General features: G+C 37.4%; 1 protein-coding gene across 1 annotated transcript in view; it reads right to left on the bottom strand.

Annotated features, from left to right (window-relative positions):
- hob (bridge-like lipid transfer protein family member hobbit) overlaps positions 1 to 26,397 on the bottom strand; it is an 844,941-nt gene that overhangs the window by 794,393 nt on the left and 24,151 nt on the right. The window contains exon 2 of the mRNA XM_090409957.1: positions 3,001 to 3,124. Coding sequence (XP_090266083.1) covers positions 3,001 to 3,124 — 124 coding nt within the window. The remainder of the gene's footprint in view (positions 1 to 3,000; positions 3,125 to 26,397) is intronic.

Below are 26,397 nucleotides of genomic sequence, written 5' to 3'. Positions count from 1 at the left end.
TTTCACCACGAATTTTGAGAGAATGTGCTAGGGAACTGACAGTGGCTTTAACCTGGCTTTTCAATGAAAGTCTGGCTGTGGGAAAGGTGCCCATGGAATGGAAGGAAGGTAAGATAGTGCCATTGCATAAGGGTGGTAACAGACTGGAAGTGTCTAATCATAGGACAGTTTGTGTGTCATCAGTAGTTGTTAAGATCTTGGAGAAAGTAGTGAGGGACCATATACAGCATTGGGCAGATGAGGGTAATGTTATCTGTGAGAGTCAACATGGATTTGTGAAAGGGCACTCTTATTTTATCAATATGCTAGCCTTTTATAATAAAGTTACAAGAACATTAGATGAGGGAAAGGCATATACTGCAATTTTCTTAGACTTAGCAAAGGCATTTGATAGGGTGCCACATGATAAGCTGATATTTAAGTTGCAGCAGATGGGTCTGGATGTCAGATTGGTCTACTGGATTCAGGATTGGCGGTCTGATAGGTATCAGAGAGTTGTGTACGGTGGAGCAGTTTCAAGGAGGCAGAGTGTTACAAGTGGGATCCCACAGAGCTCAGTACTAGGACCTATATTGTTTAACCTTTATATCAATGACATTGCCAGTAGATTGCAAGGGGATATTCAGTTGTTTGCAGATGATGCGAAGCTGGGAAGGATTATTAGTAATAGTGCAGATGTGGTAGCCCTGCAAGAGGATTTGAATAAGCTAGGTAGATGGACAAATGAATGGGGGTGTCAGTTTAATGCAGCAAAATGTAAGGTCTTGAGGTTTGGGAAACATCGATGGGATGCTGCATACTCTATGGGAGGAGTTATACTAGAGGAAGTAGGGGGAGACAAGAGATCTGGGGTTGATGATTGATAGAAACCTGAAATTTAGGGGACATATTGCAAAGGTGGTGAAGGTAACACAGAGGATTGCTGCTATTATGAGAAGGACACTGACCTGCAGAGATAAAAGTCTCTGATCAGACCACACTTGGACTATTGTTCTCAAATTTCATCTCCAGGATTTGAAGGGGATAAATTAACTGTACGGATGACAAAGATGGTTTCAGGACTGTACAATTTTGGTTATGAGGATCGGCTGAGGGAATGTGGACTGCAGAGTTTGGTGGATAGAAGAAGGAGAGGTGATATGATTGAGACTTTTAAACTGTTGAGAGGTAGTTACAGGGTTGACACTGGGGAGTTCTTTCGCTTGGTTGAACAGCAGGAAGGAGTGATGACAAGAGGCCATCCCTGGAAGTTACGAAAGGAAACTGTGAGCAAGAGGGTGAGGAGTGGTTCCTTTGCATGGAGGGTGGTTGAACTGTGGAATGCATTGCCTGATGGAGTGGTGAAAGCAAGAACGGTCAATGAGTTTAAGGAGTGGTATGATAGACTTTGTGTTTCTTAGGGGGCCTACCCTCGATGAGTCTTGACAGACTTTGTGTTTCTTAGGGGGGCCTACCCTCGATGAGTCTTGACAGACTTTATGTTCTTAGGAAGGACCTCCCACGATGAGTCTTTTGACTCTATGGAGGCCTGAATAATAATAATAATAATAATAAAATCTGCAAAGAATTTTGAACTTGCAGCTATGAGGTGATATACAGGGTAATGTGCTAAACATATGGCACATGCACACAAGTGCGTAGTAGTACATACACAGTGGAATAACATATATGTATACAGTGGTAGGAGGGAAAAAAGACAAAAGTGAATCCACATAAACTGGGAGTTATCCGTATAATGATATTTTAAAAAAATATCATTATACGGAAAACTGATATTATGAAAATATTAATTTTCATAATACATAATAATTGTAATGCTGAAACGAACTTTCACATGTAAAGATAAGGAAGTTATTTTGCCTCTTTACAAGGCCTTGATAAGACCTCACTTAGACTATTGTGCACAGGTCTGGTCTCCTGGTTTCCGTTGTAATTCTGATGCAGTACAGAGATGTTTTCAATGTTTTTCTTCAAATCAAGAAGTGATTGCAGCTCTAGAAGAGTATTTTGCAGATCTTACTGAGAACCTGTACAGGGATGGGATAATGGCACTGGAGCATTGCTTGGAATAAATGTATTAGTCTTAAGGGAGATTATGTTGAAAAATAAAAATAATTTTGAAATTATAAATTTGTTTTTTCATTATTAGGCCGAGAACTTTTCATATCACCCTCGTACTTTTCACCCATCTGGATATTAACTCTGTAAAAATCCCAAGTCCATCCATCTTTAGAGTATTGTTCATGTTTAGGACCATCTAAAACCTGTTTAAAAATTATAGCTGAACCTTTCCAGAGGAGAGGTTCAGCTGACAGATGATCCCTCTGTCACTAAATCATAGACAGTCTGTTTCAAGCTGAGAACAGACATTATTCTACAGGTACTTCCGAGGACTATGCTCCACTGAACTGGCATCCATTATTTTACCACTTCCATCCATTGGCATCTGTTCTATGGAACAGCTTTCCTCAGAAAATATTCCTCAACAACAACAGTTTTCAAGAAAAATATGCATGTTCCTTCTTTCCCAATTCTCATTAACAACTTGCAAAATGCACTAATATGCTATGGGTTCTTCTACCTCTCAAAAGTGTGGAAATTATATTTGAAAAGGAATTACATTTAGCCCTTTCACTTAGCCTTTCAAAACTTAAAATACTACATATGCTAATACCAAAAGTAACACATAGAATATGTAATGGGAGGGGGGGGGATAACTTAGCAGGCTGAATTGATATGCTCAATACAGTATCTTAAGATATTTATCCCCAAGAACTGCAAGAAGAAATACTTCTTCCTTCAGCTTTGCTATAATAATTGGTTTCTTTGTTCTCTAGAAACTTGTAGAAAGATAGAATAATAATTCAATTGAGTCTACTATTTTAGGTTCACATCAATCTTATTTTCTTAAATAACTTCTGCTAGCTAGCCAGTAAACAAACAAAATTACTCCACTATTATAAACTCAATTATAAACATTATGAAAATAATAAAACTTACCAATGTACACCCATTCTTTAGTTGTAGATGTATTTCTTTTAGTACTAAAAATCTTACTTTCCCAATCCTAAACTTTATCTCATAACGTTTTGATAGAACCCAAGATACGCAACAAAACAGTAATCTGAAATATATTTTTAAAATATTTTGTAATAACTATCAAAATCTAATATGCAAAATTCATATGGTTTTGAAAAAATCAGCAGAAGATTCCTCATATACAAGTAAAGGAGACAAGAGAAAACAATTAAAATTTACATTAGGAATGTATTTGTATAAAACAAAATACATGCCACTAAATAAGGAGGCCTACTATTGCATTCAATTATTCAGTAAAAAAATCATTCATGTTCATCTCACAGGATGACATTATTAAAACAATATCATCAACATTAAATTCCTGATAATGTACCTTTGTAAAATCTCGCAAGAAATAATTTTTTTAGAGAATTTTTGCTAGAGATTTTCCAATTTTTTTGTGTGAATTTATAAGAAGAAAATATGCTTGGCAAGATGTGTTAATATAAAAGAATAAATTACTGTTAGAATGCACCTGCACTTTAGACTTGTTTGTAAAAGCTTAATAGGAGTTAAGCCAGATCATCGCTGGCCGCCAGACCTCATGATTTTGGTGGTGAGATTTTACACCTTCAAGGGGTGTACAGGATACTACTATTATGCTACTACATGATAAATTTATATTATTATTAACTTTCCAACGTATTTTCAAAATTATCCATGTTTTAAGGCTTAAGTGCTGAGAGGACATCATGTTGGAGGTTTAATGTAGTATTGACAGCAGTAGGAAAGGATTAAAAACTAATCTTAATGCTTTCAATATTTCATCTCAGTCACTGAGATATCTTTAGGGAATACAAATAACACTTGTAACACATACACACACAAAGACAACACAATACTTAATGAAACAAGTAGGCTACTCTAAAGTCCTATCTAGGTGTGCCTTCTATGGGTGGTTTGTAGGCAGCCTAGGATGTAAACGGGGACCTCTGACAATTATTGCTTCTCAAATTTTGGGAAGTTTTATGCATCCACATTTGTTATTACTATGATGAGCATGGTGGTTTTCTTCCAATATAATATTGGAAGAAAACCACCATGCTCATCATAATATATAATATCCAATACATGGTCTGCAAGGCCATATTGATCATAGTTGTGATTTCAGATGAAAGATTTGTGTTCATCTAAATGAATTGTGGATGATCTACCTATTTGTCTGAAGTAAGCCAACTTGTAGGAGCAGGGTACTTTATATACTCCAAGCACTGAGAGAGGAGAGAGCTGATCTTTGGTAGAACAGATATGGGTAGCAAGTTTCCAGTGAGGCTTAAAAGCTGTGTAGAGATTGTACTAAAATGACTAGTGGAGATAATCCTGACAAGCTGCCATGTAGAGGGGGGGTAGGGGGAAAGAAGCCATAATATGCATGCACCGGCTGAAGTTTCCATGTCAATACAAGCATTTTGTTTAAAATGTTAGTTTAACAACTGGCTTATAAAATTCCTAAAAATTTAACAATCAGTAGGTGCAACCAGCTCCAGCACACCACTAGTAATGCTCTAGCCAAAATAACATTTCACATTGTTGTACCTTCAATGCCTTTAAATGTGAGCCAATATAGAATAAACTTTGTTCAGCTAAATCTCAAATTGCCAGCCCATTCTTGTTCAAATTAAGTGGATATTGAATCCAACATTATTTCAAAGCCTTGAATAGAGAAACTACAAGAGTTTCATGCCGAATATGGAAACTATAAAAGTTTCGGCGGATCCAAGCGTAAGCAAACCTTTCATGGCAGGGGCAACTCGTAGTAAAGGTGGAGTAAGATCTGATCACTATCCTTTGTATTTCTCATAAAACACATATAAAACATCTCCTAGCAGACATGTATGATGTTATACATTATGGGGGGGGGGGTCACTACCCAGACCGGTTTCGACCTTTGCTGAGGTCTCATCAGTGGGAGCCAGATCCAGATGTAAATACTTCTGGATACAGGATGAAGAACTTATACTTTACCATACGAGTTGCTAAAAAAGGTGTCACATCACAAAAGGAGAATTACTGAAAAAGAGAGCCAAAAGGCTTCACTTCGATGCAAAATTATTCAAATTAAGTGGATATTGAATCCAACATTATTTCAAAGCCGAATAGAGAAACTACAAGAAAACTACAAGAGAAACTACATTCTTGTTCAATTAACATTCAGGTAGATACAGTGGTGTAGCTAAAGCTTTTGCCACCTGGGGCGGTCCCTGAGTTTGCTGCCCCTCTCAATACAAACCGAAAATACTACAAAAAGTCAAACGACGTATAGGGAAATAAATGAAAACACTGTTTATTTTTGATGTAAAACTTTAATTTCAACATTCTAAAATGTTATATTTCTTGCTTTTCTGTTAGCAAAATCATCGATGACATTGGCGAAGTCTATTTCATAGTAATGTAGGTAATTCAATCAGTTTTATTTAGAAAAACTCCTCTCACAACTAGCAACACCTACAGCAATCGTAAGGAAAATTCACAGTAGTATTACAATATTTGGAAATGAGTTCTCGAGACTGTATTTTAAAATTAACTGTAAAAGTTCAAAAAGGTTCAAAGCGCTGTCTTGGGCAGACCACACCCTCTAGCTACGCCACTGGGTGGATACCTACCTAAGAGTGTACCATGAGAAGGTGAGGATAGTATATTAGGTCAGAAACACTGGTTAGTACTCTGCATTTCTTCGAAATGTTATGCGTTTTTAAGTGGATCCTGCCCATGAATGGTTTTATATAATTTTATATGTTCATACCATAGATGAAGGGCTAATGATTTTTTTCTATTTTTATTAATTTTTTATATATTTTTTGGATTTCTTCTTTATTTATTTTTCATAGTCCAGAAGCTTTGCTCTAGAGACCAAACATACAACTTCTTTTTTTTTTCCATGTCACTTCAGGTCTCCAAATAAGCTGGAGACCTCTGATATTGTAGAGGTCTTTTCTTAGCTACCTAGCTTAGATACTGGGAGGAGACCTAGCTTAAGGTTCCAAGCTAAACAACTAGTCTACTCCAGTTATCTAGCTTAGACTATTAAGTCACTCCATCAAAATAATATGTATAATGGAATTTTACAATCATACGAACAAGATGAAGAAATGGATTTAAATTTAATTTGGAGTTTTCACATCACACTGAAATCCATCTCTCCATCATGACAATTAAATGTGAGCAATGGAGAAATAAACTATGCAATTCTATGGACTATATGTGGCAAATGTGTTAGATCAGTGTTCTTCAACCTTTTTACACCTGCAGACAGGGGAAAATAGGAGAAACATTTCGCAGACCAGCTGACGGCTAAGACAGAAACATAAACCAATGTAGATAGTATTTTATTTATTAAATCCAATGTTATAAAATTACAGTTTTTAGCTAGTGCGACATCTGCTGCTGCTTAGAGGTTAGAAAATTTGATATACGAGGCTCTAGCGTTGTTTCTGAGAGACGAAGAAATTTTTGGCGGACCGCCAAGAAATTTCTGCAGACAGGCACCGGTCCACGGACCATAGGTTGAAGAACAAGGTGCTAGATGATGCAGCAGAAGAAAAATATTTATATGAATAAGAAACAGAATAATATCCTAATTGTGCTTAATTCTATCAGCTAAGTGAAAAAGTATTTTTCATAGTTTAGCAAATAAAATATATGTAATAAAAAATCCTTTTCATACAAGTATTCTCAACTTTTATTGTGTGTTCTTATATTTTGTTTAAAATGAAAATTCAAATCCTGGTAGGGTTTTCCCTTCTACAAACAAAATGCTCAGAGAACATGTGCAACTGGCACATTCTCTCTTGCATCCTGAACCAGTATGGTATCCTCATGTTACTTCATGACATATTATTACATGTAGCTTGTGGCTTTAATTGCTCATTCACAATAATAGAAGTTTTGACCATATGAATGACTAAATATTTAGAAACCTGACATTAAGTTATAAATGATCAATATAGTAGTGGACACATGCACAAAACATTTCATATAGATTTATTTAATGCACCCAGATTTGTTTTTTCGAATGGGAAGTAGCAAGTTTAGTGAGTCAGCAATTCAACTGTAAAATGATATTAGGCAGCTGTTGCTCATGGGACTGTAGGTTTGACAGAAATGGGAGGGGAATATGAAGCAACAATGAAGAACCATATTGTCTATAAGACAGTGAGTGGAGAGAAAGTCTGTGAGAAATGGACTGTAAATTATCCAAACTTATCTAAAGGGAATCAAGAATTTTTGAGAAGTTTTTTAGGTAAACCAAGTCTGAGTGGATTTGAGATTTGTACACTTAGTAGATGGGAATGAAAAGTAACATATTGAGAGAAAAAAAATGCCAAGATTTGAAAGACAAGGTATGCTAGAGAAGTTATGTATTTGTGCCAAGAAAGAATAGGGGCATATCTGTCAGCTAAGCAGTCAAGACCAGAGGGATCTGGTCTTGACTGTTTAGTTGAGCATCATCAAAAGGTAAAAGGTATAAGAACTAAATTCTTTTTTGTGGGGACGGAGAACTCCATACTATCATCTCACTGAATGACAGAATGGAGATCAGTATTTAGGGCAGTGATTGTATATGATCTTAAAACATGAGATGTTTAAGCACTGCAAGGTTTGTCATATGTGTAGGAGAAATGGAAAGTTGTCATCAGAAGAACTATGAGGTTTGACATTCCCACAATGAGTCTTTTGACTCCATGGAGGCCTGGATAATAATAATAACAACATCAGTGAGAGACAGTCATTTATGGATATAAGGAAGAGGGTGGGTGAAATAACAGAGCGCTAAGGAACACTTGCATTAATAATAAAATCTGATGAGAGATAGAGAGAACCCCTAAACAATTACACACGGTGAACAGTAAAACTGTCATTCCAATTACAAATGGTGGAAGGAAAAGCACAAGATGGCAATTTCCTGGAAAGCACTCAATGACAAACCTTATCAAATGCATTGGAAATGTCGTATGCTCGTATGCAACAGCACAATTTCTGCACTTTTTTCAACAAATGTCCAGAGATGGGTTAGATGCAGAGATCTGCTGGGGATCTTGATTACCAGAATTCATACTGGTTGGTCACTAATTAGTTGACAGTTCTGCAGGCATCTTCAGGACTAGGGCAAAGGTGATACAACACCAGGGCAACTCGTTGCAAAGGTGTAGCAAGCTACCAACACTCCTGTCTCAGTATCTCCTTTAATGCAAAACACCTCTCCTTGCGGATATGTCTCATGTTATGCATTAAGGGAAGGGCCACTACCCAGACTAGTTTCGACCTTTATTGAGGTCTCTTCAGTGGGAGCCAGGCCCAAGCTGAGATACTAGGCAGAAGCATTCGTAGGTCATCTCTACCTATAGGAGTTGCCAAATGGTGTGCCACCCTTTTTTAATAAATTACTCTGGATTTAGAGAAAGATGTTGAAAGTTTATTTTTCACTTGGTTAGAGTATAATAAATTTAGTTTAATCCTTTATCCAAGTGTGAGCAAACAAGGTTTGCGCCACTAGTCTGGGTCTGGGTAGTGGCCCTTCCCTTAATGCATAACATGAGACATATCCGCAAGGAGATGTGTTTTGCATTAAAGGAGATACTGAGACAGGAGTGTTGGTAGCTTGCTACACCTTTGCAACGAGTTGCCCTGGTGTTGTATCACCTTGCCCTAGTCCTGAAGATACTTTCAGGCGCAAACCTTGTTTGCTCACACTTGGATAAAGGATTAAACTAAATTTATTATACTCTAACCAAGTGAAAAATAAACTTTCAAGTTCTGCAGGCGTTGAAGTTGACTGTTGACATTTTCCATTAGTTTAGTCAGTACCAAGGTGAGAGCAATGGTTCAATAGGTGGATGGTAGACACTCATCTTCTTTTCAATACCATGCTTTCCTAAAAGTATCTTCTGAATATCTCTTGGTAATAAGTTTGAAATGACATTTTTCTAATCCAAAAACATTTTTTAAAAAAATTAGTTATTTCAGACAAGTCTATTGAATAACTTCACTCCAACCTTAATTCCCTTCCACAAACAGTCAATTTAACTGAATCAGATATTCTTGTATCTTTTTCGACAAAAGATTTATTTCGTATCCAAACACAAGTGGTACAGTAGTAATTAAGTGGTACAACATTATTTACAACAAATTAGGATACATTACAAATGAGAACTTATATTTGGTAGGTGAATTACACAGGGACTTAATAAGTAAAATATGAAGAAAATGAAAGAAGAAAAAAGAAACTATACATAATTTATATACAATAGATATGGTCAGATGTTCCTCCAGTATCTTGTGCAATCAACTGCTCTTTCTGTTCAGGATATAAGGTCCTCTTTTGTGCAAGGTGATTGAAGAAGGGGGGACAAGAAAGAAGGTGTTCCATGGACTTCGTCATCCCGAAATCACAATTATCTGGTCCAGTGAGATAGTCCCATTTGATGAGGTTTTGTTTGCAGCATCCTGTCGTTTGAAGTCTGTTGAGGCTTTTCCAAGCATTCCAGTCCAAGTGGGTACCACGTGAAAGATGTTCGGCTGTTGGAATACCAGTATTGTTCTCCAGGTATAGTGCAAGCCATTTTTGAAGTCTTGTCTCTGGAGGGTTTTTAGAGTTCAACAGTTGCTAGGAAGCTATGTCAGGATCTTAGTCTTTGGGGCACTGAGATTTGGCCGAATAGTGGGTAGCATTCATCATTCATTTGTCTGCTTCTTTCGTCAGCTGAGAATGCAGATCTTTGAATTGAAGAGGATGCAATTCCAGCCAAAGTATACAGGTCTCTTAGTGGTGTTGGTTTCAGGCATCCTGTAATTAAAAGGCAGCTTACATTCAATGCTAGGTCATATTTTTCAGCATGGCAGGGACTCGACCATACCAGGCAGGTATATTCAACAGAAGAATAGCAAAGGGAGATCTCAGTGTACTAGGGTCTGCACCCCATTTGGAGGAGGTAAACTTTCTTAATATATTGCTTCTTGCATTCACTTTTGCCTTTGTTTTTTCTATGTGTGTTTTATATGAAATGGTCAAAAGATGATATTCCTATTAGAGAATAATTTATTACCTGCTGTGCAAACTCACTGCATATAATCAATATAGCTTTTTTTTTGATTAAAAGAGATGTAATAAAATTAAATTAACACTGATGAATTATTATGATTTTCATTTCTTGGGCATCTCCATGGAGTCAAGGCCTCATTGTGATTGCCCTTACTAGCCATTATTTGCCAAATACATATCAAATTTCTCCTTGAACTCAAAATCTAGTCCTCACACCCATACTAATTACACTTTTACAAAATTTCCAAGGATGTGATCCCTTGTTTTCTCTCTCTTCCTATCATACATTTGAAAAAATTCTTTATCAATCCTATTTATTTATTTGTATGGGATTTCCAACCACTCCTCCACTGTTCCTTAGGACTGGTTGAGCCCTCCTAGGGAGGGATTAAGTATGTATTTTAGGACTGTATATCCATGTGTGCTCATAGAATAAACTGTCTGTTCTGAGGGATGAAAAACCAGAGTTTTAGGCTGGAAAAAACCCTTTACCTCCATATGAGACTAGCTTTACTCACCTTTAGTCAAAAGAGACCAGATAAAGATTCCTTACATCATGGATGAGAATCGAACCCAGATCTTTCCGATTCAAGGGCTTTGTCTGAGCTACGGAGGTGCTATATCAATCCCATAAAATCCTTTAATAACTTATATTTCTATCATATTCTTGCTTTTTCTTTGTTACCCACCTTCAATCTATATCCTAAGATTCCATAGACTTGTCACAATATTGGTCACTTGCATCTGGATCTTGCAGTCACTTTCTCATCCCTAACCAGGTAACAAGAGAAAATATACTAGTCCATATAGCTCTAGAAGAGATCATATTTTTATTATTATAATTATTCAGGCCTCCATGGAGTCAAAAGACTCATCGTGGGAGGTCCTTCCTGGGAAACAAAGTCTATCATACCACTCCTTGAACTCATTGACCATTCTTGCTCTCACCACTCTATCAGGCAACGCATTCCATGGTTCAACCACCCCCCATGCAAAGAATCCAGACCTCACCCTCTTGCTGACTGCTTTCTTTCATAACTTCCAGGGATGACCCTTGTCATCACTCCTTCCCGCTGTTCCACCAAGCGAAAGAACTCCCCAATGTCTACCCTGTAACTGCCTCTCAACAGTTCAAAAGTATCAATCATATCATCTCTCATTCTTCTATCCATCAAACTCTGCAGTCCACATTCCCTCAGTCGATCCTCGTAATGACATTGTACAGTCCTGAAATCATCTTTGTAATCTGCCTCTGTATCCTTTCCACAGTTAATTTATCCCCTTCAAATCCTGGAGATCAAATTTGAGAACAATAGTCTAACTGTGGTCTGATCAGGGTCTTATACAATGCTGGTCAGTGTCCTTTTCAGTATCGTAGCAATCCTCTGGGTTACCTTCACCACCTTTGCAATATGTTCCCTGAATTTCAGTTTTCTATCAATCATTACTCGCAGATCTCGTCTCCCCTACTTCCTCCAGTACAGCTCTTCCAATCAAGTATGCAGCCTCCCATCGATGTATCCCAAACTTCAAGACTTTATATTTTGCTGCATTAAACTGACACCCCCATTCATTTGCCCATCTGTCTAGTTTATTCAAATCCTCTTGCAGGGCTGCTGCATCTGCACTATTACTAATAACCAATCCCAGCTTCATATCATCTGCAAACAACTGAATATTCCCCTGTAATCCATTGACAATGCCATTGATATAAAGGTTAAGTAATACAGAACTCCACTTCTAACCTTTATGCCTCCTTGATACTGCCCCCACCATATACAACTCTCTGATACCTATCAGACAACCGATCTGAATCCAGTTAACTAACACAACATCAAAACCCATGTGCTACAACTTAAATATCAGCTTGTCATGTGGCACCCTGTCAAATGCCTTTGCAAAATCCAAAAAAAAAAAAAATGGCAATATATGCCTTTCCCTCATCAACTGCTCTTGTCACTTTATTATAAAAGGCAATCATATTACTAAAGCAAGAGCGCCCCTTAATGAATCCATGTTGACTCTCACAGATAACATTACCCTCATCTGCCCAACGTTGTACATAGTTCCTCACTGATTTCTCCAAGACATTAACAACTACATACAAACAATGACAATGACACACAAACTGGCCTATAATTAGACACATCCAGTCTGCTACCCTAATGCAATGGCACTATCTTACCTTCCTTCCATTCCTTGGGCACCTTTTCTGCAATCAACAGCTCTGTTGACCTGCCTTTTCAATGCAAGTAACCAGACTTGCATTGAAAAGCCAAGTCAACAGAGCTGTTAGTTCTTTAGCAGATTCTCTCAAAACCCGTGGTGAAATACCATCGAGTCCCACAGCTTTACTGACATCCAGTGTACTCAGTATTTGGAATATACTCTCCTCTTGCACCTCTAAACCTCGAATCTGCCCTATCCCTCTAGTATCAAAACTTACTTCTCCAGGATGAAATATTATTATTACTAGCAACTGCAGGGAGTCCTTAGACTCATCGAGGGAGGCCCCAAATCATGTTCATCACAACTATGCGACATTCATACAGTATCTATCATTCTTATCATCCTTAAACTCATTCACTGTCACAGCATCCACCACAGACTCTGGCAGCCCATTCCACTCATTCACCACTCTAAAAGTAAAGAACCCAGCTCTAACACCCTTACTAACCACACTTTTGCCCAGCTTCCATATATGTCCCCTAGTCCTCCCACAACCAGCCCTGTTCTCAAAAATATCTTTTGAATTAATTTTATAGAAACCCTTCAGTAATTTGAATGTCTCAATCATATCTCCCCTCCTCCGCCTATCAACCAATTTTTGCAACCCACAAATCCTCAACCTGTTCTCATAAGGTTCATTCCACAGACCTGCTATCATCTTGGTCACTCGCCTCTGGATCCTCTCAACCTCCTCCCCATCAAGAAGAAACTTAGGTAACCAAATCTGGGCACAGTAGTCGAGATGGGGTCTTATCAAGGCTCGATACAGAGGAACAATAACATGCTTGTCAACGTGTTCTTCAGCATCCAAGTGATTTGATGAGCTGATTTGGCCACTTTTGCAATGTGTCCCCTAAACTTCAACTCCTTATCCACCAAAACTCCTAAATCTCGTGCCTCATCAATTTCCTGGAGTACAGTTCCACCAATGTAGTAAACTGCTGCTAATCTTTTCACCCCAAAATGTATAACCTTACATTTTGCCACATTAAATTGACATCCATTCTCCTTAGCTCAGACCTCCAATCTATCCAAATCATCCTGCAAAATTTGACATCATCTGCATTCCCTATTGCCCTACCCAACTTTGCATCATTTGCAAACAAATGAACTGTTCCTCTCAGATCCTTTCCTATATCATTAATGAACAAATTAAACAGCAGTGGTCCAAGAACAGATCCTTGTGGCACATCACTAGTCACAGGCCATCTTGTGGACTCTACTCCTGAATAAACCACTCTCTGATATCTCTCCGTCAACCACCCTCCTATCCATCTCACCAACCCTATATCCATCCCCATATGCTGCATTTTACTGAGTAGAATTACATGTGGTATCCTGTCAAAGGCCTTAGCAAGGTCCAGTAGAATCACTGTAAACCCATTACCCTTATCCAGTTCAGCTGTCACTGTGTTATAATACGTGAGCAAGTTACTGAGGCATGACCTACCCTTCACAAAACCATGCTGTCCCCGATACAGTATCCCATTTTCATCTATCCAATCTTGTATTTTCCTCTTGACTATTTTCTCCAAGACCTTGATAACGATTCCTATTATGCTGATTGGCCGGTAATTTTCAACAGCAGCCTTGGAACCACCTTTATGCAGCGAAACTATTTTCCCCTCTTTCCACCCCCTTGGGACTGACCCAGACTCTAGGCTCAAATTAAACAAAATGGTCAAGGGCACTGACAATTCTTTAGCCGCTTCACGTATGACACGAGCTGGTATACCATCCAATCCCATTGATGTATTGACATTGAGGTTCTGTAATAGACTATTTACCTCTACTTCATTCATCACAATTCCAGTATAGGCTGTTGGTTCTTCCATTCCTGCAATGTCACCACCTGGATGATATACTTTTGCAAAGTGCTCGCTCAGTAATTCCACTATATCGACTGATTCGGTTACCTCCCTACCCTCAGCATTTTTTAAAATCATTCTGCCATGAACATTTTTCCTTTTACTTGCAACATATTGAAAAAACTGTTTGGGATTCTCTTTAGCCTGCATGGCCAATTTTCTTTTATAATCCACTTTTGCTTTTCTTACCACCATACTTACCAGCCCGGTAATTCCAAGTGTACCCTGTCTTAATTGTAAACACTCCAATAAAGTGTTTATTGCACAACTCCACTATGTCCTCTGCATTAGTCACTCTATTCCCATTTTTATTCCACAATGTCATTCTTCCTCCTACTGGCCACATAGCTAAAAAATTTCCTAGGATTATCTTTGGATCTTAGTGATGAAACACAAACTGGGCTATTTTAGAGTATAGTTAAGAGATAAATGTTCCCATCTAAGTAACAGCACTGGTTCATTTGCTTTGACAACATCTATGAATGGGTGATGTGCAAAAAAAAGCACCAGTAGTTATCCGTCTTCCCTGATGGACAGGATCCAACCACAACAAGCTACTTCGCCTTGCAGAACCGTAGACTTGGGACTCCATAATCCAGCTTTGAAAATACTAGTGCATAATTAAGATGAAGCAATGAAGATCAATCCACATCCCAAGCAATGAAGCTTTGAACATACTAGTGCACGATTAAGGGGAAGCAATAAAGATCAATCCACTGCAGAAATGTACCCCAACTTTTTCCTGTCGAAAATCTGAAACTATTACTATGAGTCCATAACGAAGCATTATGGGAAGCATTATAGATGTGTTTTGCATTATGGGAGATACTGAGATAGAAGTGTTGGTAGTTTGCTCCACCTTTGCAAGGAGTCGCCTGGTGTTGTACCACTTTACCCCAGTCCTGAAGATACTTTCAGGTGCAAACTTTGTTTGCACACACTTGGATAAAGGATTAAACTAAATTTCTTTCAGACAGAAGTTTATTGATATTTTTATGAAGAGTTGCAAGTTGTTTGAAAACACTTCATAAGGAATGCTGTTCCAGAGAACAGGAGATATATGGAATAAAAGAGAAACAAGAGAAGCAGGTTCAGTGTGTTTGCAGTTGCACAGTAAAGTGATGATCGACAACTGACATTCTTCTGATAACAGGTGCAAGAGAAAGTGGAGGAATGATGATTGCCAGTTCAGTGGAACAATCACCATTGAAGCCTGTAGAACAGACAGTATTAAAACACTGCATCTGGAAGACAGAAGCCAATGAAATGAATCTGTAATTAATGAGCTGAATTGCTCTCCTCTGGACAGCATCAATAAAGTTCAGGGAAATAAAAAAAAAAAAATTCTAAATGTTCAGGGAAGTTTTAGGTACACCCCCCCCCTCCAGACGAGATGAAAAGTGACATGCTTATGTCATGAGACTGTGGAGGTAAATGTTAGTCGAAGCAGAAAAGAGATCTCATCTTGTCTAATGATATATGTTACTGAAGGGAAGGTAGGCTAGCCGAGATCTCTTTTGTGAGAGAAAAGGCAAGACTTTTGGTGACATTGAATGTGACCAGACTGTCATCACCAGATTGTCCCGAAGAATGGTATGCAGATCACTATTTTAGGCACTGATTGTAGACGACTTAGTAGATTGAATGTTAGAGTATTGCATTGCATTGCATGGTTTATCAGTTGAGTATGATGAATGGAAATTACTATCACCCCCAAAGTTGTGGATAGGATTACTGGTAATTGAGAGTAGGTCATTTATGTACATGAGAAAGAGCACGGACAGAGTCGTGAAGCTCAAAGAGAGGGAGTCATCTACCATGACTAGAAGAGAGCAACCACGGAGAAAGAGGGCAATTTGTTTAGCATACCTCAATGCCAGGCATAGTCAATATCTCTGAAAACATCAAGAGCAACAGCACAAGTTTCTCCATGGTATGTGTCAAAGGTGGGTGATTTAAGCAAAAAGTCAGCTGTGGATCATGAATTGTAGAATCTATACTGGTGATTGCTAACTAACTGGCGGTCCTCTAGAATAGTGGAGAAGCCAGCTACTGATAACAGTGGACAACACACAATTTGCCTCTGAAATGAAAATAGCAATTCTTTACTAATTTCGATGTGCTGAACACAAAAATGACAATAAAATCTGTTGAATAGCTCTTTTTTTAGGAGACTCAGTCTAAATTGCATAAATAGGTATCATTTGGCAATGCTGTATTTGAATCTCCTGATTGCAACATACCGCATCAGTCAATCATACACAACACCCCAAGGAGATATTGTACCATTAGCTGATGCAATGCATTTGAGTCATGACATCGTTGTCATAAGATGATGCAATCGTTAGTATAAAGTGAAGTTTTGTAGGGTGAGCAGGTGTTTGTGCAATTTCCTGGGATACATTTTCATTTACTCCTGCATCATAAGTACTATACAAGTGATCTTAAAGAATTTTCCATCGATTTAGAGGACGAGGATGGGGGCGAACCTATGTCAGGTTCTCCTGAGCCATCAGCACCTAATTATGATCCACATGTTGGCTACAGTGCATCAACTGCACTACATGTTCTCACACAAGTAGAACTGAATGAGATGTTTGCGATCTGGAACTGTCCAAAGCCAAAGCAGAAGTACTGGGATCAAGACTTCTACAATGGAATCTTCAAGGAAAATGTCTGAATGATTTTGTTTCACACTCATCACAAGCAGTTTGCACCTTACTTCCGAAAGGAAGATGACCTTGCAGTCTGCCAATGTAGATGGCCTGATGAATGCCTTTCGGATCAAACATGGCCTACACAAATGGTGACTATTCATAGACTTGTCGAAATTGAGTCTCAAGGAGGTGTTGCTGCATAATGGAAACCAGCCTCCATCTGTTCCAATCAGACATGCTGTCTACATGAAAGAAACCTACGACAACCTAAAACAGCTGCTCGACTATCTTCAATACAGCAAGTATGGCTGGCATCCCTGTGGTGATGGATCTGCAGCTGGGATATACAAACTACTAATGTTTTTTTGTGTGAATGGGCACACAAAAGGACTTTTGTGTGCAAGGACTTTGCACTATGTGAAGAGAGACTGGCCTGCGAGGAAATCTCTGAAGGTCAGAGAGAAGAATGTGCAACACCTAGCACTGTCAGAAACACGCAAAATTCTGCTACATCACAGAAGCAGACATTTACCGGAAATACGTGATAAGTATGTATTACTCTATTTTATAAAAAACTATTGCAGATCTCTCACAACTATAGCCACTTTTGTATTTTCATTGTCATATTCGTGTTCAACACCTCAAAATCTTAAGAAATGACTAAATGAATCTAGGGCACATGACTTTTGTAAAATTTTGCTGACCAGTGTAACTTTCTACATTATTTTGAAGAGGACTGAGGTGATGGCAACTGCTCAGTAGTCTGATAGTATAGGGCAGTGATGGCGAACCTATGAGGGTTTCAGGTGACACACCTTGGATGTCGAAAAATATTGGTATTCTGATGAAAAACTGCGATAAATCATGTAAGATTGCTCTCAGTTAAGGCGAAGGTAGATTTCGGTTCATTGAAAGAATTATATTTTATAGTTAGCCCATTTCTATTTCATTTTGTAGTTAGCTTATTTCTATTTTATTTTGTAGTAAGCTTATTTCTATTTTATTTTGTAACTAGTAATGTAATTGTTTTATCAAACAATTTACAGAATGTGTTGGTCATCCCCTGGTTTTTCCATTGTATTATACATCAGGAGACAACGTGTGCGAAATCAGGCTTAAAGGATTTGGATGATGTGATGAGAATAGTGACAAAGGTAACTAATTTTATTGCTGCCAGGGCTTTAAACAAATGAGAATTTAATTCACTTTTAAGCGAAGTTGAATCAGTGTACAATGGTCTATTAATGTACAATAATATTCGATGATTGAGTCGTGACCAAGTACTTGAACGGCTTGTTGAATGTTTAAATGAAATTAAATAATATTTAAATATGAAAGGCATGGAGCACGAATTTTCTCAGTTGAACGATTTTGCTTGGCTCAGTAAGCTGATGTTTTTCACAGATTTTTTATTGCACCTGAATGAACTTAATACACAATTACAAGGTTTCGGAAAATCTGTAGATGTTATGTTTGGCATAATCAAGAGCGTTGAGAATAAACTATAATGAGATCAAAATATTTCAACATGATTTAGAAAGTAACAATTTTAAGTATTTCCCAAGAGTGGAAATTTTTTTTAACAAAACCAGCCCCAAAAATCGTGAACAACATATCAACCAATCTATCGAAGTTCTAAAGTCAGTAACTGAGCAGTTTTCATCTAGATTTGAGCAATTTCGAATGTTGGAACAAACAATCCAATTCATAAAGTATCCTGATGAAACAGAATTCATGGATCTTAAATTAGATGGCTTCGAGTGGTTGGATTTAAAAGATCTAGAAATGCAACTAGCCAACTTCCAGTGTAATCCTATCTGGAAAAGAAAGTTTATTGCTCTTAGTGGTACTTGAGCGGGAACGTCTGCATGATACCACGTGTAAAAATTCAGACTGTGAAATTCTAAGCGTGTGGAATAGCCTTCCCAAAAACTTTCATGCTCTTATAATCTATGCTAAAGCTCTTTAACAATTTTCTCTTCTACATACTCTTGTGAAACTCTATTTTCTGCCTTAAATAATATCAAATCGAGAGGGAGAAATAAATTGAGCAATGCTCTGAGTGCTGCCTGTGTAGCATTAAAATGTACACACTATAGCCCTTCTATAAAGAAACTTTCTACCAGTACTCAAGCAACAGAAAAGTCATTAAATGTAATGTAAGTTTTTAATTTCAGTTTATTAAATTAATTGTATAATATGAATTCATAGATTTTATATCAATGTCTTATTAAATAAATAGCCTAATATGATATGTATAAATCACCATCTATGATTATGTAGTTAAATTTATAATGCACGTATGCAAGTGGCACATCAACAATGTCAATATTTTAAAAAAAAAAAAAAAAGATGTTTGACACACCTAGGTAAAAAGGTTCGCCATCACTGGTATAGGCATTTGTTTGTTTGAAAAAATGAAACAAAGCTGATGTTGGCATGGTTGGCTATTCAAAAAATGTGAACAGATTCCACCTTTCTTCTTAAGCTCTTGCCCAAACACAGCACTGATGTTATAGGTTTTGCGATCTTTCACGTGTGAGTTAGATATTAAAGATCTCTTGAGAGTGTATATCAGAAAACTGATTATATTTTTCATCGAGTAGAATAAGGAAGTTGTGAGTGAGTAAATGAGGAGTAGATAATTTGCTTGGTGAGTGTTGAGTAACCAAAATACACTGAGAGTGCAGAAATAGTAAAACTAGTTCAAGAGTAAATGGAATAGATAAAGAGGACTAAAACTGAGACATAGAAATATAAAAGATAATAATAATAATAAAAAAAAGAGTTACTAGAAAGTAACTCTTTTTTTTTTTAGAAGTAGAAGCAAAAATAAAGTAAAAAAGAAACAGTGCAATTGTAAAATGAGAAGTAAGGAAAAAACAGAGAGATAGAACAATTTTGTAACTGAACTAGAAAATGATTACCTGAAACTACTGCATACGATAGTAAAGACTTCTTACAATGAGTGCTTCAACTCTATGAGGATCTAATTATGATTATTAATGTAATCATAAAATAACAAAGAAATTGGGATCAATTCTACTCAGCAGTAAACCCATTTTACTGTATTCTCAAAAATCATATGCCACTTTGTGTCTGAGTATCAAGAAGTCACACTGAAAATTACAAAATACCATAAGAGATTATTTCTAGATCTTAGGAATAACCATCTGTTTGCAAATTTCAAACTCTACACTAGAGTTAACAGTAGTTGCTGTCGCGCACTTCCTGATCAGTGTAAAATGAAATAGCATGACCAAGTAGGATATGTATCGCTCAAATATTATACTAAGTTGTTGGCTTGTTTCCACACTTTTTTACTGTAATTTTTTTTAGGAGATACAATGCTTAGTTTCACATGTGTTCATGTTTCCAAACCATCTTTTCCCTATGTGTCCTCATAAGTGCTGTGCATCATATAAGCACTTTGCAAAATCATCATTTAACATGTTAAACAGATTCGATGAAATATGATCTAATGAAGTAATAGAAGAAAAGTTAAAAGTCAAGCTATTATGAACAATCAGTCACAGGAATCTGTTTTGAAATAAGCAAACAAAGTTGATGCTTTTCTGGTTGACTGAGTAAAGATGTAATGATTCGAATCCCATTGTAGGAATGGAGGCTTATGATGATGAATTTCATCACCCTGTGCATGTGAAGAGGCTTGAAATATTTTTTTTTAAGTCGCTTACTTTCCAAAAACCATTTGGTTATTATAGGCCTAGAGTGACTTAAAATATTCCACATCTGGCCCATTATTATTGCAACGCAGACATCTCCATAATATTGAAAGATTCATTACAGTAGGAGGACAGTAAACATTATTCACACAATACCTATATTACTTCTCTTTGAACTCTTCTTGTTTCAAACATTGAACTCTTCTTGGTTCACTAACAAAGTATGCATGATCAACTCTGGTAACCCATTCTTATCCATTCACCATATGAAAAATTAATCCTGACATCTTGGCTAACCATATTCTTACATAATTTCAGAGCTCATCCTTTGTTCACTCTCTTCTTGACATGTAGTGAATAATTTATTTTGCATCAATCCTGTGAAACTCCTTCAGTAACTTCAGTGCTCATACATCTTAATGCTTCAAGCTCATCTGCAATCAGTTCCTTAAACACTGATCTGATTACTTGACAGTTCTCTAGGTAATCGTCACTCAAATCCTTCCATGGAGTGAGAATAACCAAGTCACCTCTAATGCCATTAAAACACAGGCTTGCCTTTTCTCTCACAAAAGAGATCTCAGCTTGCACTTCCTTACCCTCAGTAACATACAAATCATCAGAGAAGATCAGATATTACCTTGAATTTACATTTACCACCAACCTCTTCTGGAATAAATACATCACACCAATAGCTTCCTCGGCCTCTAAAGAAAATCTAGGCAGCATTATTTTCTGCTCAAGATACAATTTTTCTACCAAACCAGTTTTTAACTTTATACAAATCACAAATCCATCCACCCACATTGTTCACATTTGGGATGGTGACCCTGCTTTTCTCTCTCTCTTATATATCACGTCCACACATAAGAGGCTGCAAGACCTATAACAATAAATAAATACCATATCTGTAAACTAGAGTAATGGTTTGTATTTCTCTTAAAGGGCGGGAAGTTGTAGTCTTATGAAAATACTTTATGGAGAAGGCTGTTCCACAGAACTGGATAGGGAGGACAGATAACTGGGAGTTGTTGGTTCAGCAAGTCAGTAGTTCAACTGTAAAAGGATGATGAGTAGCAATTGCTAGTCTGGTTGGCCGAGTGATTAGCGTATCCGCTCTCCAGCCAAAAGGCTGTGGGTTCGAATCCCGCCGTGGGCATGGATGTCAGTGATTGTCTGCGGAAATAGTGGTGGTGGTGGTCAGCGGTAGGTGGTGCTGGTGTAGATGATGAATGTAGTTGTGGTTAGTGGAGTGGTGGAGACGGAGAGCTGTAGAGCAGGTGCCCTCCCCTCGATGAGTCTTTGGACTCCCTAGAGGTGTTATTTAATAATAATTGCTCATGTTGCTATAGATTTAGCAGAAATGGAGAGCATAATAGATGTTAGTTCAGCTGAGCAATGCCCATGAATATCTGTAGAAGAGACAAGGTGGAAACTGTTCATCCATGAGAGAGCCGCTAAAGAGTCTATGAAGGAGGTGTCGTTAATCATCTGAATTACTCTTCTAGACAGGATCAAGAATTCTTTTGAGAGGTTTTAGGTATAATCTCAAATGTGAGAACAGTATGCCAAGGTTAGGTAGATTTCAGATTTGCATAGCGTAAATAACATGTAAAAAGATAAAACGTGGTCTTGAGCAAAAGAGGATGCCAAGTTTTCTGGAAGCTAGGAATACTCAAAAGTTGTGATTATTCCAGGAACGGAATTACAAGTCAGTCCCAGAAGAGACCTGATCTTGACTGTTAAATTGAGAACTGTCAAAGGAAGAACCAAGGTCTTTTTTTGTAAGAAAAAAAGACAAAACTGTTTTGGCATTTATTGAAGATGCATGGCTTCCATTGCAGGATGATGTGGGGATCAGTGTTCAGGAATTTATTGTAGATGATCTTGATGCTTAAGATGATCGAGCACTATCATCAGCAAAACTGTGAACAAAGCTGATGGAAGAGTAGATCAGTGAGAGGTCATTTATGTACATAAGGAAGAGGGTTGGTGACATAAGAGAATACTTGAGGAGAATTTGCATTAATACGAAAATCTAGAGAGAATACTTTCCATTACTACAGTAGTGAATAACCCAAGAGAAAACTGGCAATCCAATTGCAAAGGAAGAAAGTCACACTATAAGATAGCAATTTGCTACAAAGTCCTCTGTGCCAAACCCTATTAGATACCTTGGAAATGTCAAAAGCAACAACATAAGTTTCTCCAAACCTTTCTATGGCATGTGAAGAGATGCGAATGATGTAGGTGAGATCTGCTATGGATCTGGATTGGCAAAATCCATACTGGTAGTCACTGATTAGCTAACAGTTCTACAGGTGTTAATGACTTTCTCCATTAATTTTAAAAACAAGAGGAATAGGTCAATAGTTTAAAGGGAGACACTTATAACTCCTCCTCCCCCCCCCCCTTTTTTTAAACTGGCTGTATGTACAGTAGTGAAAAAATTAATCCAAACACTCACATTGTAAAGAAAAATTTTTTTGCGAGAAAATAGGTACAAAAATTAAACTCCAACTTTACCTAATAATTTATATATGCTCCTCTGTTCCTAATAAGTTTATAATTCGTTTGGACATGGACTCCACCAACATACAATACATTTTTTTTTTTTTAATTTCTACATCTCGAAACCTTACTTTTATAATGGGTTGTATTAAGTTGTCCAATTTAATTTTTCCAAGTCTCTTTTTCGCTATGGCCCACAAATTTTCAATTGGGTTAATGTCAGGAGAGTTACCTGGCCACTGAAGAAATTGGATTACTTTTTTGAAGTGGGACATTCAGAAAGATCCTGTTGGAAGATGAGTTCTTTGTCTTTCTGGATCTGTGGGACCACTCTATTCTCCAATATTTCTATGTATTGGTCACTTTTCATTATACCATCAATAAGCACAAGTGATCATGGATCAAGTGATCATGGAAGTGATCTGTAAAACAACCCCAGAACATCTTTTTAAGCTAGGTGTTTAGGCACTTGTTGAAGATGGGTGTCTTCTCAGCCGCTGATTTGTGAACATAGGGTATTCACTCTCCTTCGACAAAGAAATGGCTCTCATCTGAGAATATGACTTTCTTCCACTTCTCAACAGTCTAATCTTTGTACACTTCTGACCACTGTAGCCTCTTTTTCTGCATAGCCTTTGTCAACAGCTGTTTCTTTTTGGTCTGTAGGCAGTCCTCCCTGCTTCCAACAATCTTCAACAGACTGTCATGTTAGAAACATTAATCCCACTAGCTGCCAAGTCTCTATTTAAGTCTCAGCAGAAAATCTCAGATTCAGTTTGCTTTTCCTAACTTGCATATTAAACATTCTTGAGTAAGTGTAGTTTTCCATTTTGTCCACGTTTTCCTTTTCTCTCAGGAGAAAAGGTACCTGTCTCCTTAAACCTCTTTAAAATCGCATGTACCCAAGCCAACACCACACTCATTCAATTTGTTTCTGAGTTATGGATGTGTGCTGAGAAAGAATACATATTTTTGAACCCTTTCTTGGAGATGTATCTATTTTATAGCTACACAAAATGAATAAAACAATACAAATGTCAGCTTGTTTACGCTATTAAAAACACACAATGCTAGTAATAAATATCATTAAAACATGTAGCCCTCAATCAAAATGATAAACTAAAACCAAAATTGAAAATAGTAAACCAAAACTACTGTGAACTGAAACAAAAGCCAAACCAAAAACTTGAGGAAAATTCAGCTTGTTTGGATTCATTTGTTCATTACTGTAAGTTTCCATATGCTGTAGGATGCATGCCAGCTGATTATAACAAGTGGAAAACATTAGGAAAAAGAAAACTAGAACATCCTCTTAAGAGATTCAATGATGATTTCTAAGGCTGGAATAGGCCACCCTAAGCCAAAATCCTACAAGCATGACGATGATGATCCATCATGGACACTGTTCTTTATCATCATCCACATGTGGATGATGTATATGTGGATGATAAAGAACAGGAGAGAGAAGCACATCTAGAGCAGAATTGGTGGGATGCCATAAGGACCAGAAACCTTTTTGGACCATGTTTTTTCAAGATTCTTCTAATGTCTTTCTGGCAAAAGGTCAGTCAAAGGAGGCATGCGATATAGTGATCCAGCTAACAAAGGATTTACCTTGGTCATCTATTCTGGAGTTGGATGAGAAGAATGATTCCAAGAGATCAACTTTATCTTTAGGTGCTGTTGCAATACTACCACCTTGGTGATACAGAGGTGGAAGCATAGATGGACAAAAGTTGTGCCAAAACAACTGATGAAAGTGAGGGACCAGATGAAATGACTACCACTGGCACAGATGGCAGGTTTTCAACATTTAGCTCGTTCCAGGTAAGACTTAGTCCTGTTAATGATGGACTAGAAAGTATTTGAACTTCAGCGTGGCATCTAAAACCTCTAAAAAAAAATTCTTAGTGCTATCCAGAGGAGAGCAATTCAGCTCATAGGTGACCCATCCCTCACAACCTCACTATCTTATAGATGAAATGTTCAATTCAACTCTGTCTTTTCTACAGGTACTTCCATTGCCACTGCTCCACTAAACTGGCAACCATCATTCTTCTACTTTCTGGTGGGCCAGCCCAACATTCTTTTTCAGTACAACTGCTAACTGAACCTACTTCTTTTCCTGTTTTATTCCATCAGCCTGTTCTGTGGAACAGCTTTCCTCATGAAATGTTCCCAAATAATTACAACTCCAACTCTTCAAGAAATATCAAAAACTTTCTTTCCCAACCTTCACACACCTCACATATCTATAAGTTCTTCTGTTGTTGTTATTGTCAAGTCCATTGAAGAGCTTCTAGATATGACAGTGAATCTGTAGAACTGCTTTGGCAATCTGTTGAACTTCGATGGAGTAGAGCTTTTCTCTAGGGTTATTGTCAATTTTCTGTACAGCAGCAGCAATTGCTGGACAAGAATAGATATGGGCAAGTGTTAGTTCAACTCCTGGACAGTTCTTTCATGTTTCATAGCTCCTACATCTGGCTGTATTTTCATGCCTTTAAAATGTTTCATTCTTAGCCTGGTGATGATTGTGGTTATTTCTCTATTTTCATTAATTTCACTGATTTCATTCTTCTTCTTCTTGATAGTTTGTTTATATAAGTTCTTCTATCTCTCATGTATGAGATGAATAAAATATATAAAATAAAAAGTGACTGTGCATCAAAGAGAATACCATGCTTGTGAACCTGATTCTGGATCCAGGTTTTCACTAACTTCTTCCAATACTTCAACCACAACACCTGATACACAGATTGGCCGATAATTTGAAGCTTGAATTCTGTCGCTTTCCTTATGAAGCAGCGCAATCTTGCCTTCATTCCACTCCTTTGGAACTTGACCCAATGTAAAACTCATATTAAATAAGTATGCCAAGACAGATGTCAACTCCCTGGAACATTCCCTCAAAACATGTGGTGATATATCATCATATCACACAGCCTTATTAACAGCAAGTTTGCTTAATTCCTCATATACCTCTTCCTCACTCAGAGTCAGTCTCTCCTCCACCCCTTACATTGCTCCCAAACTCCACGATGCCACATTCATAAAGATGAAATATCTTTATGAACTTCTCATTTACCTTTATTTTACCCTTTTTTTTTTTTTTTTTTTTTTTTACCATTTTCTTCAACCAATGTTATTCTTCCATAATCGTTCTTTTTTCTGCTGGCTGCATATCAAAAAAAAAAACTCTGTAGGTTTTTTTTTTTTGGCTTCATTAGCTAACTGCTGCTCATACTGCACCTCTACTACCTGTAACAACCGAGTCACCCTCCTTGCCTGTTCCTTGTACTCCTCAAGGAACTGATTATTACCACTCA

The sequence above is a fragment of the Typopeltis vanoorti genome, chromosome 20 (genome assembly GCF_054136105.1).
Source record: "Typopeltis vanoorti isolate ZY-2024b chromosome 20, IOZ_Tvanoo_1.0, whole genome shotgun sequence".
Lineage (NCBI taxonomy): Eukaryota > Metazoa > Arthropoda > Arachnida > Uropygi > Thelyphonidae > Typopeltis > Typopeltis vanoorti.
This window is presented reverse-complemented; position numbering and strand designations above follow the sequence as displayed.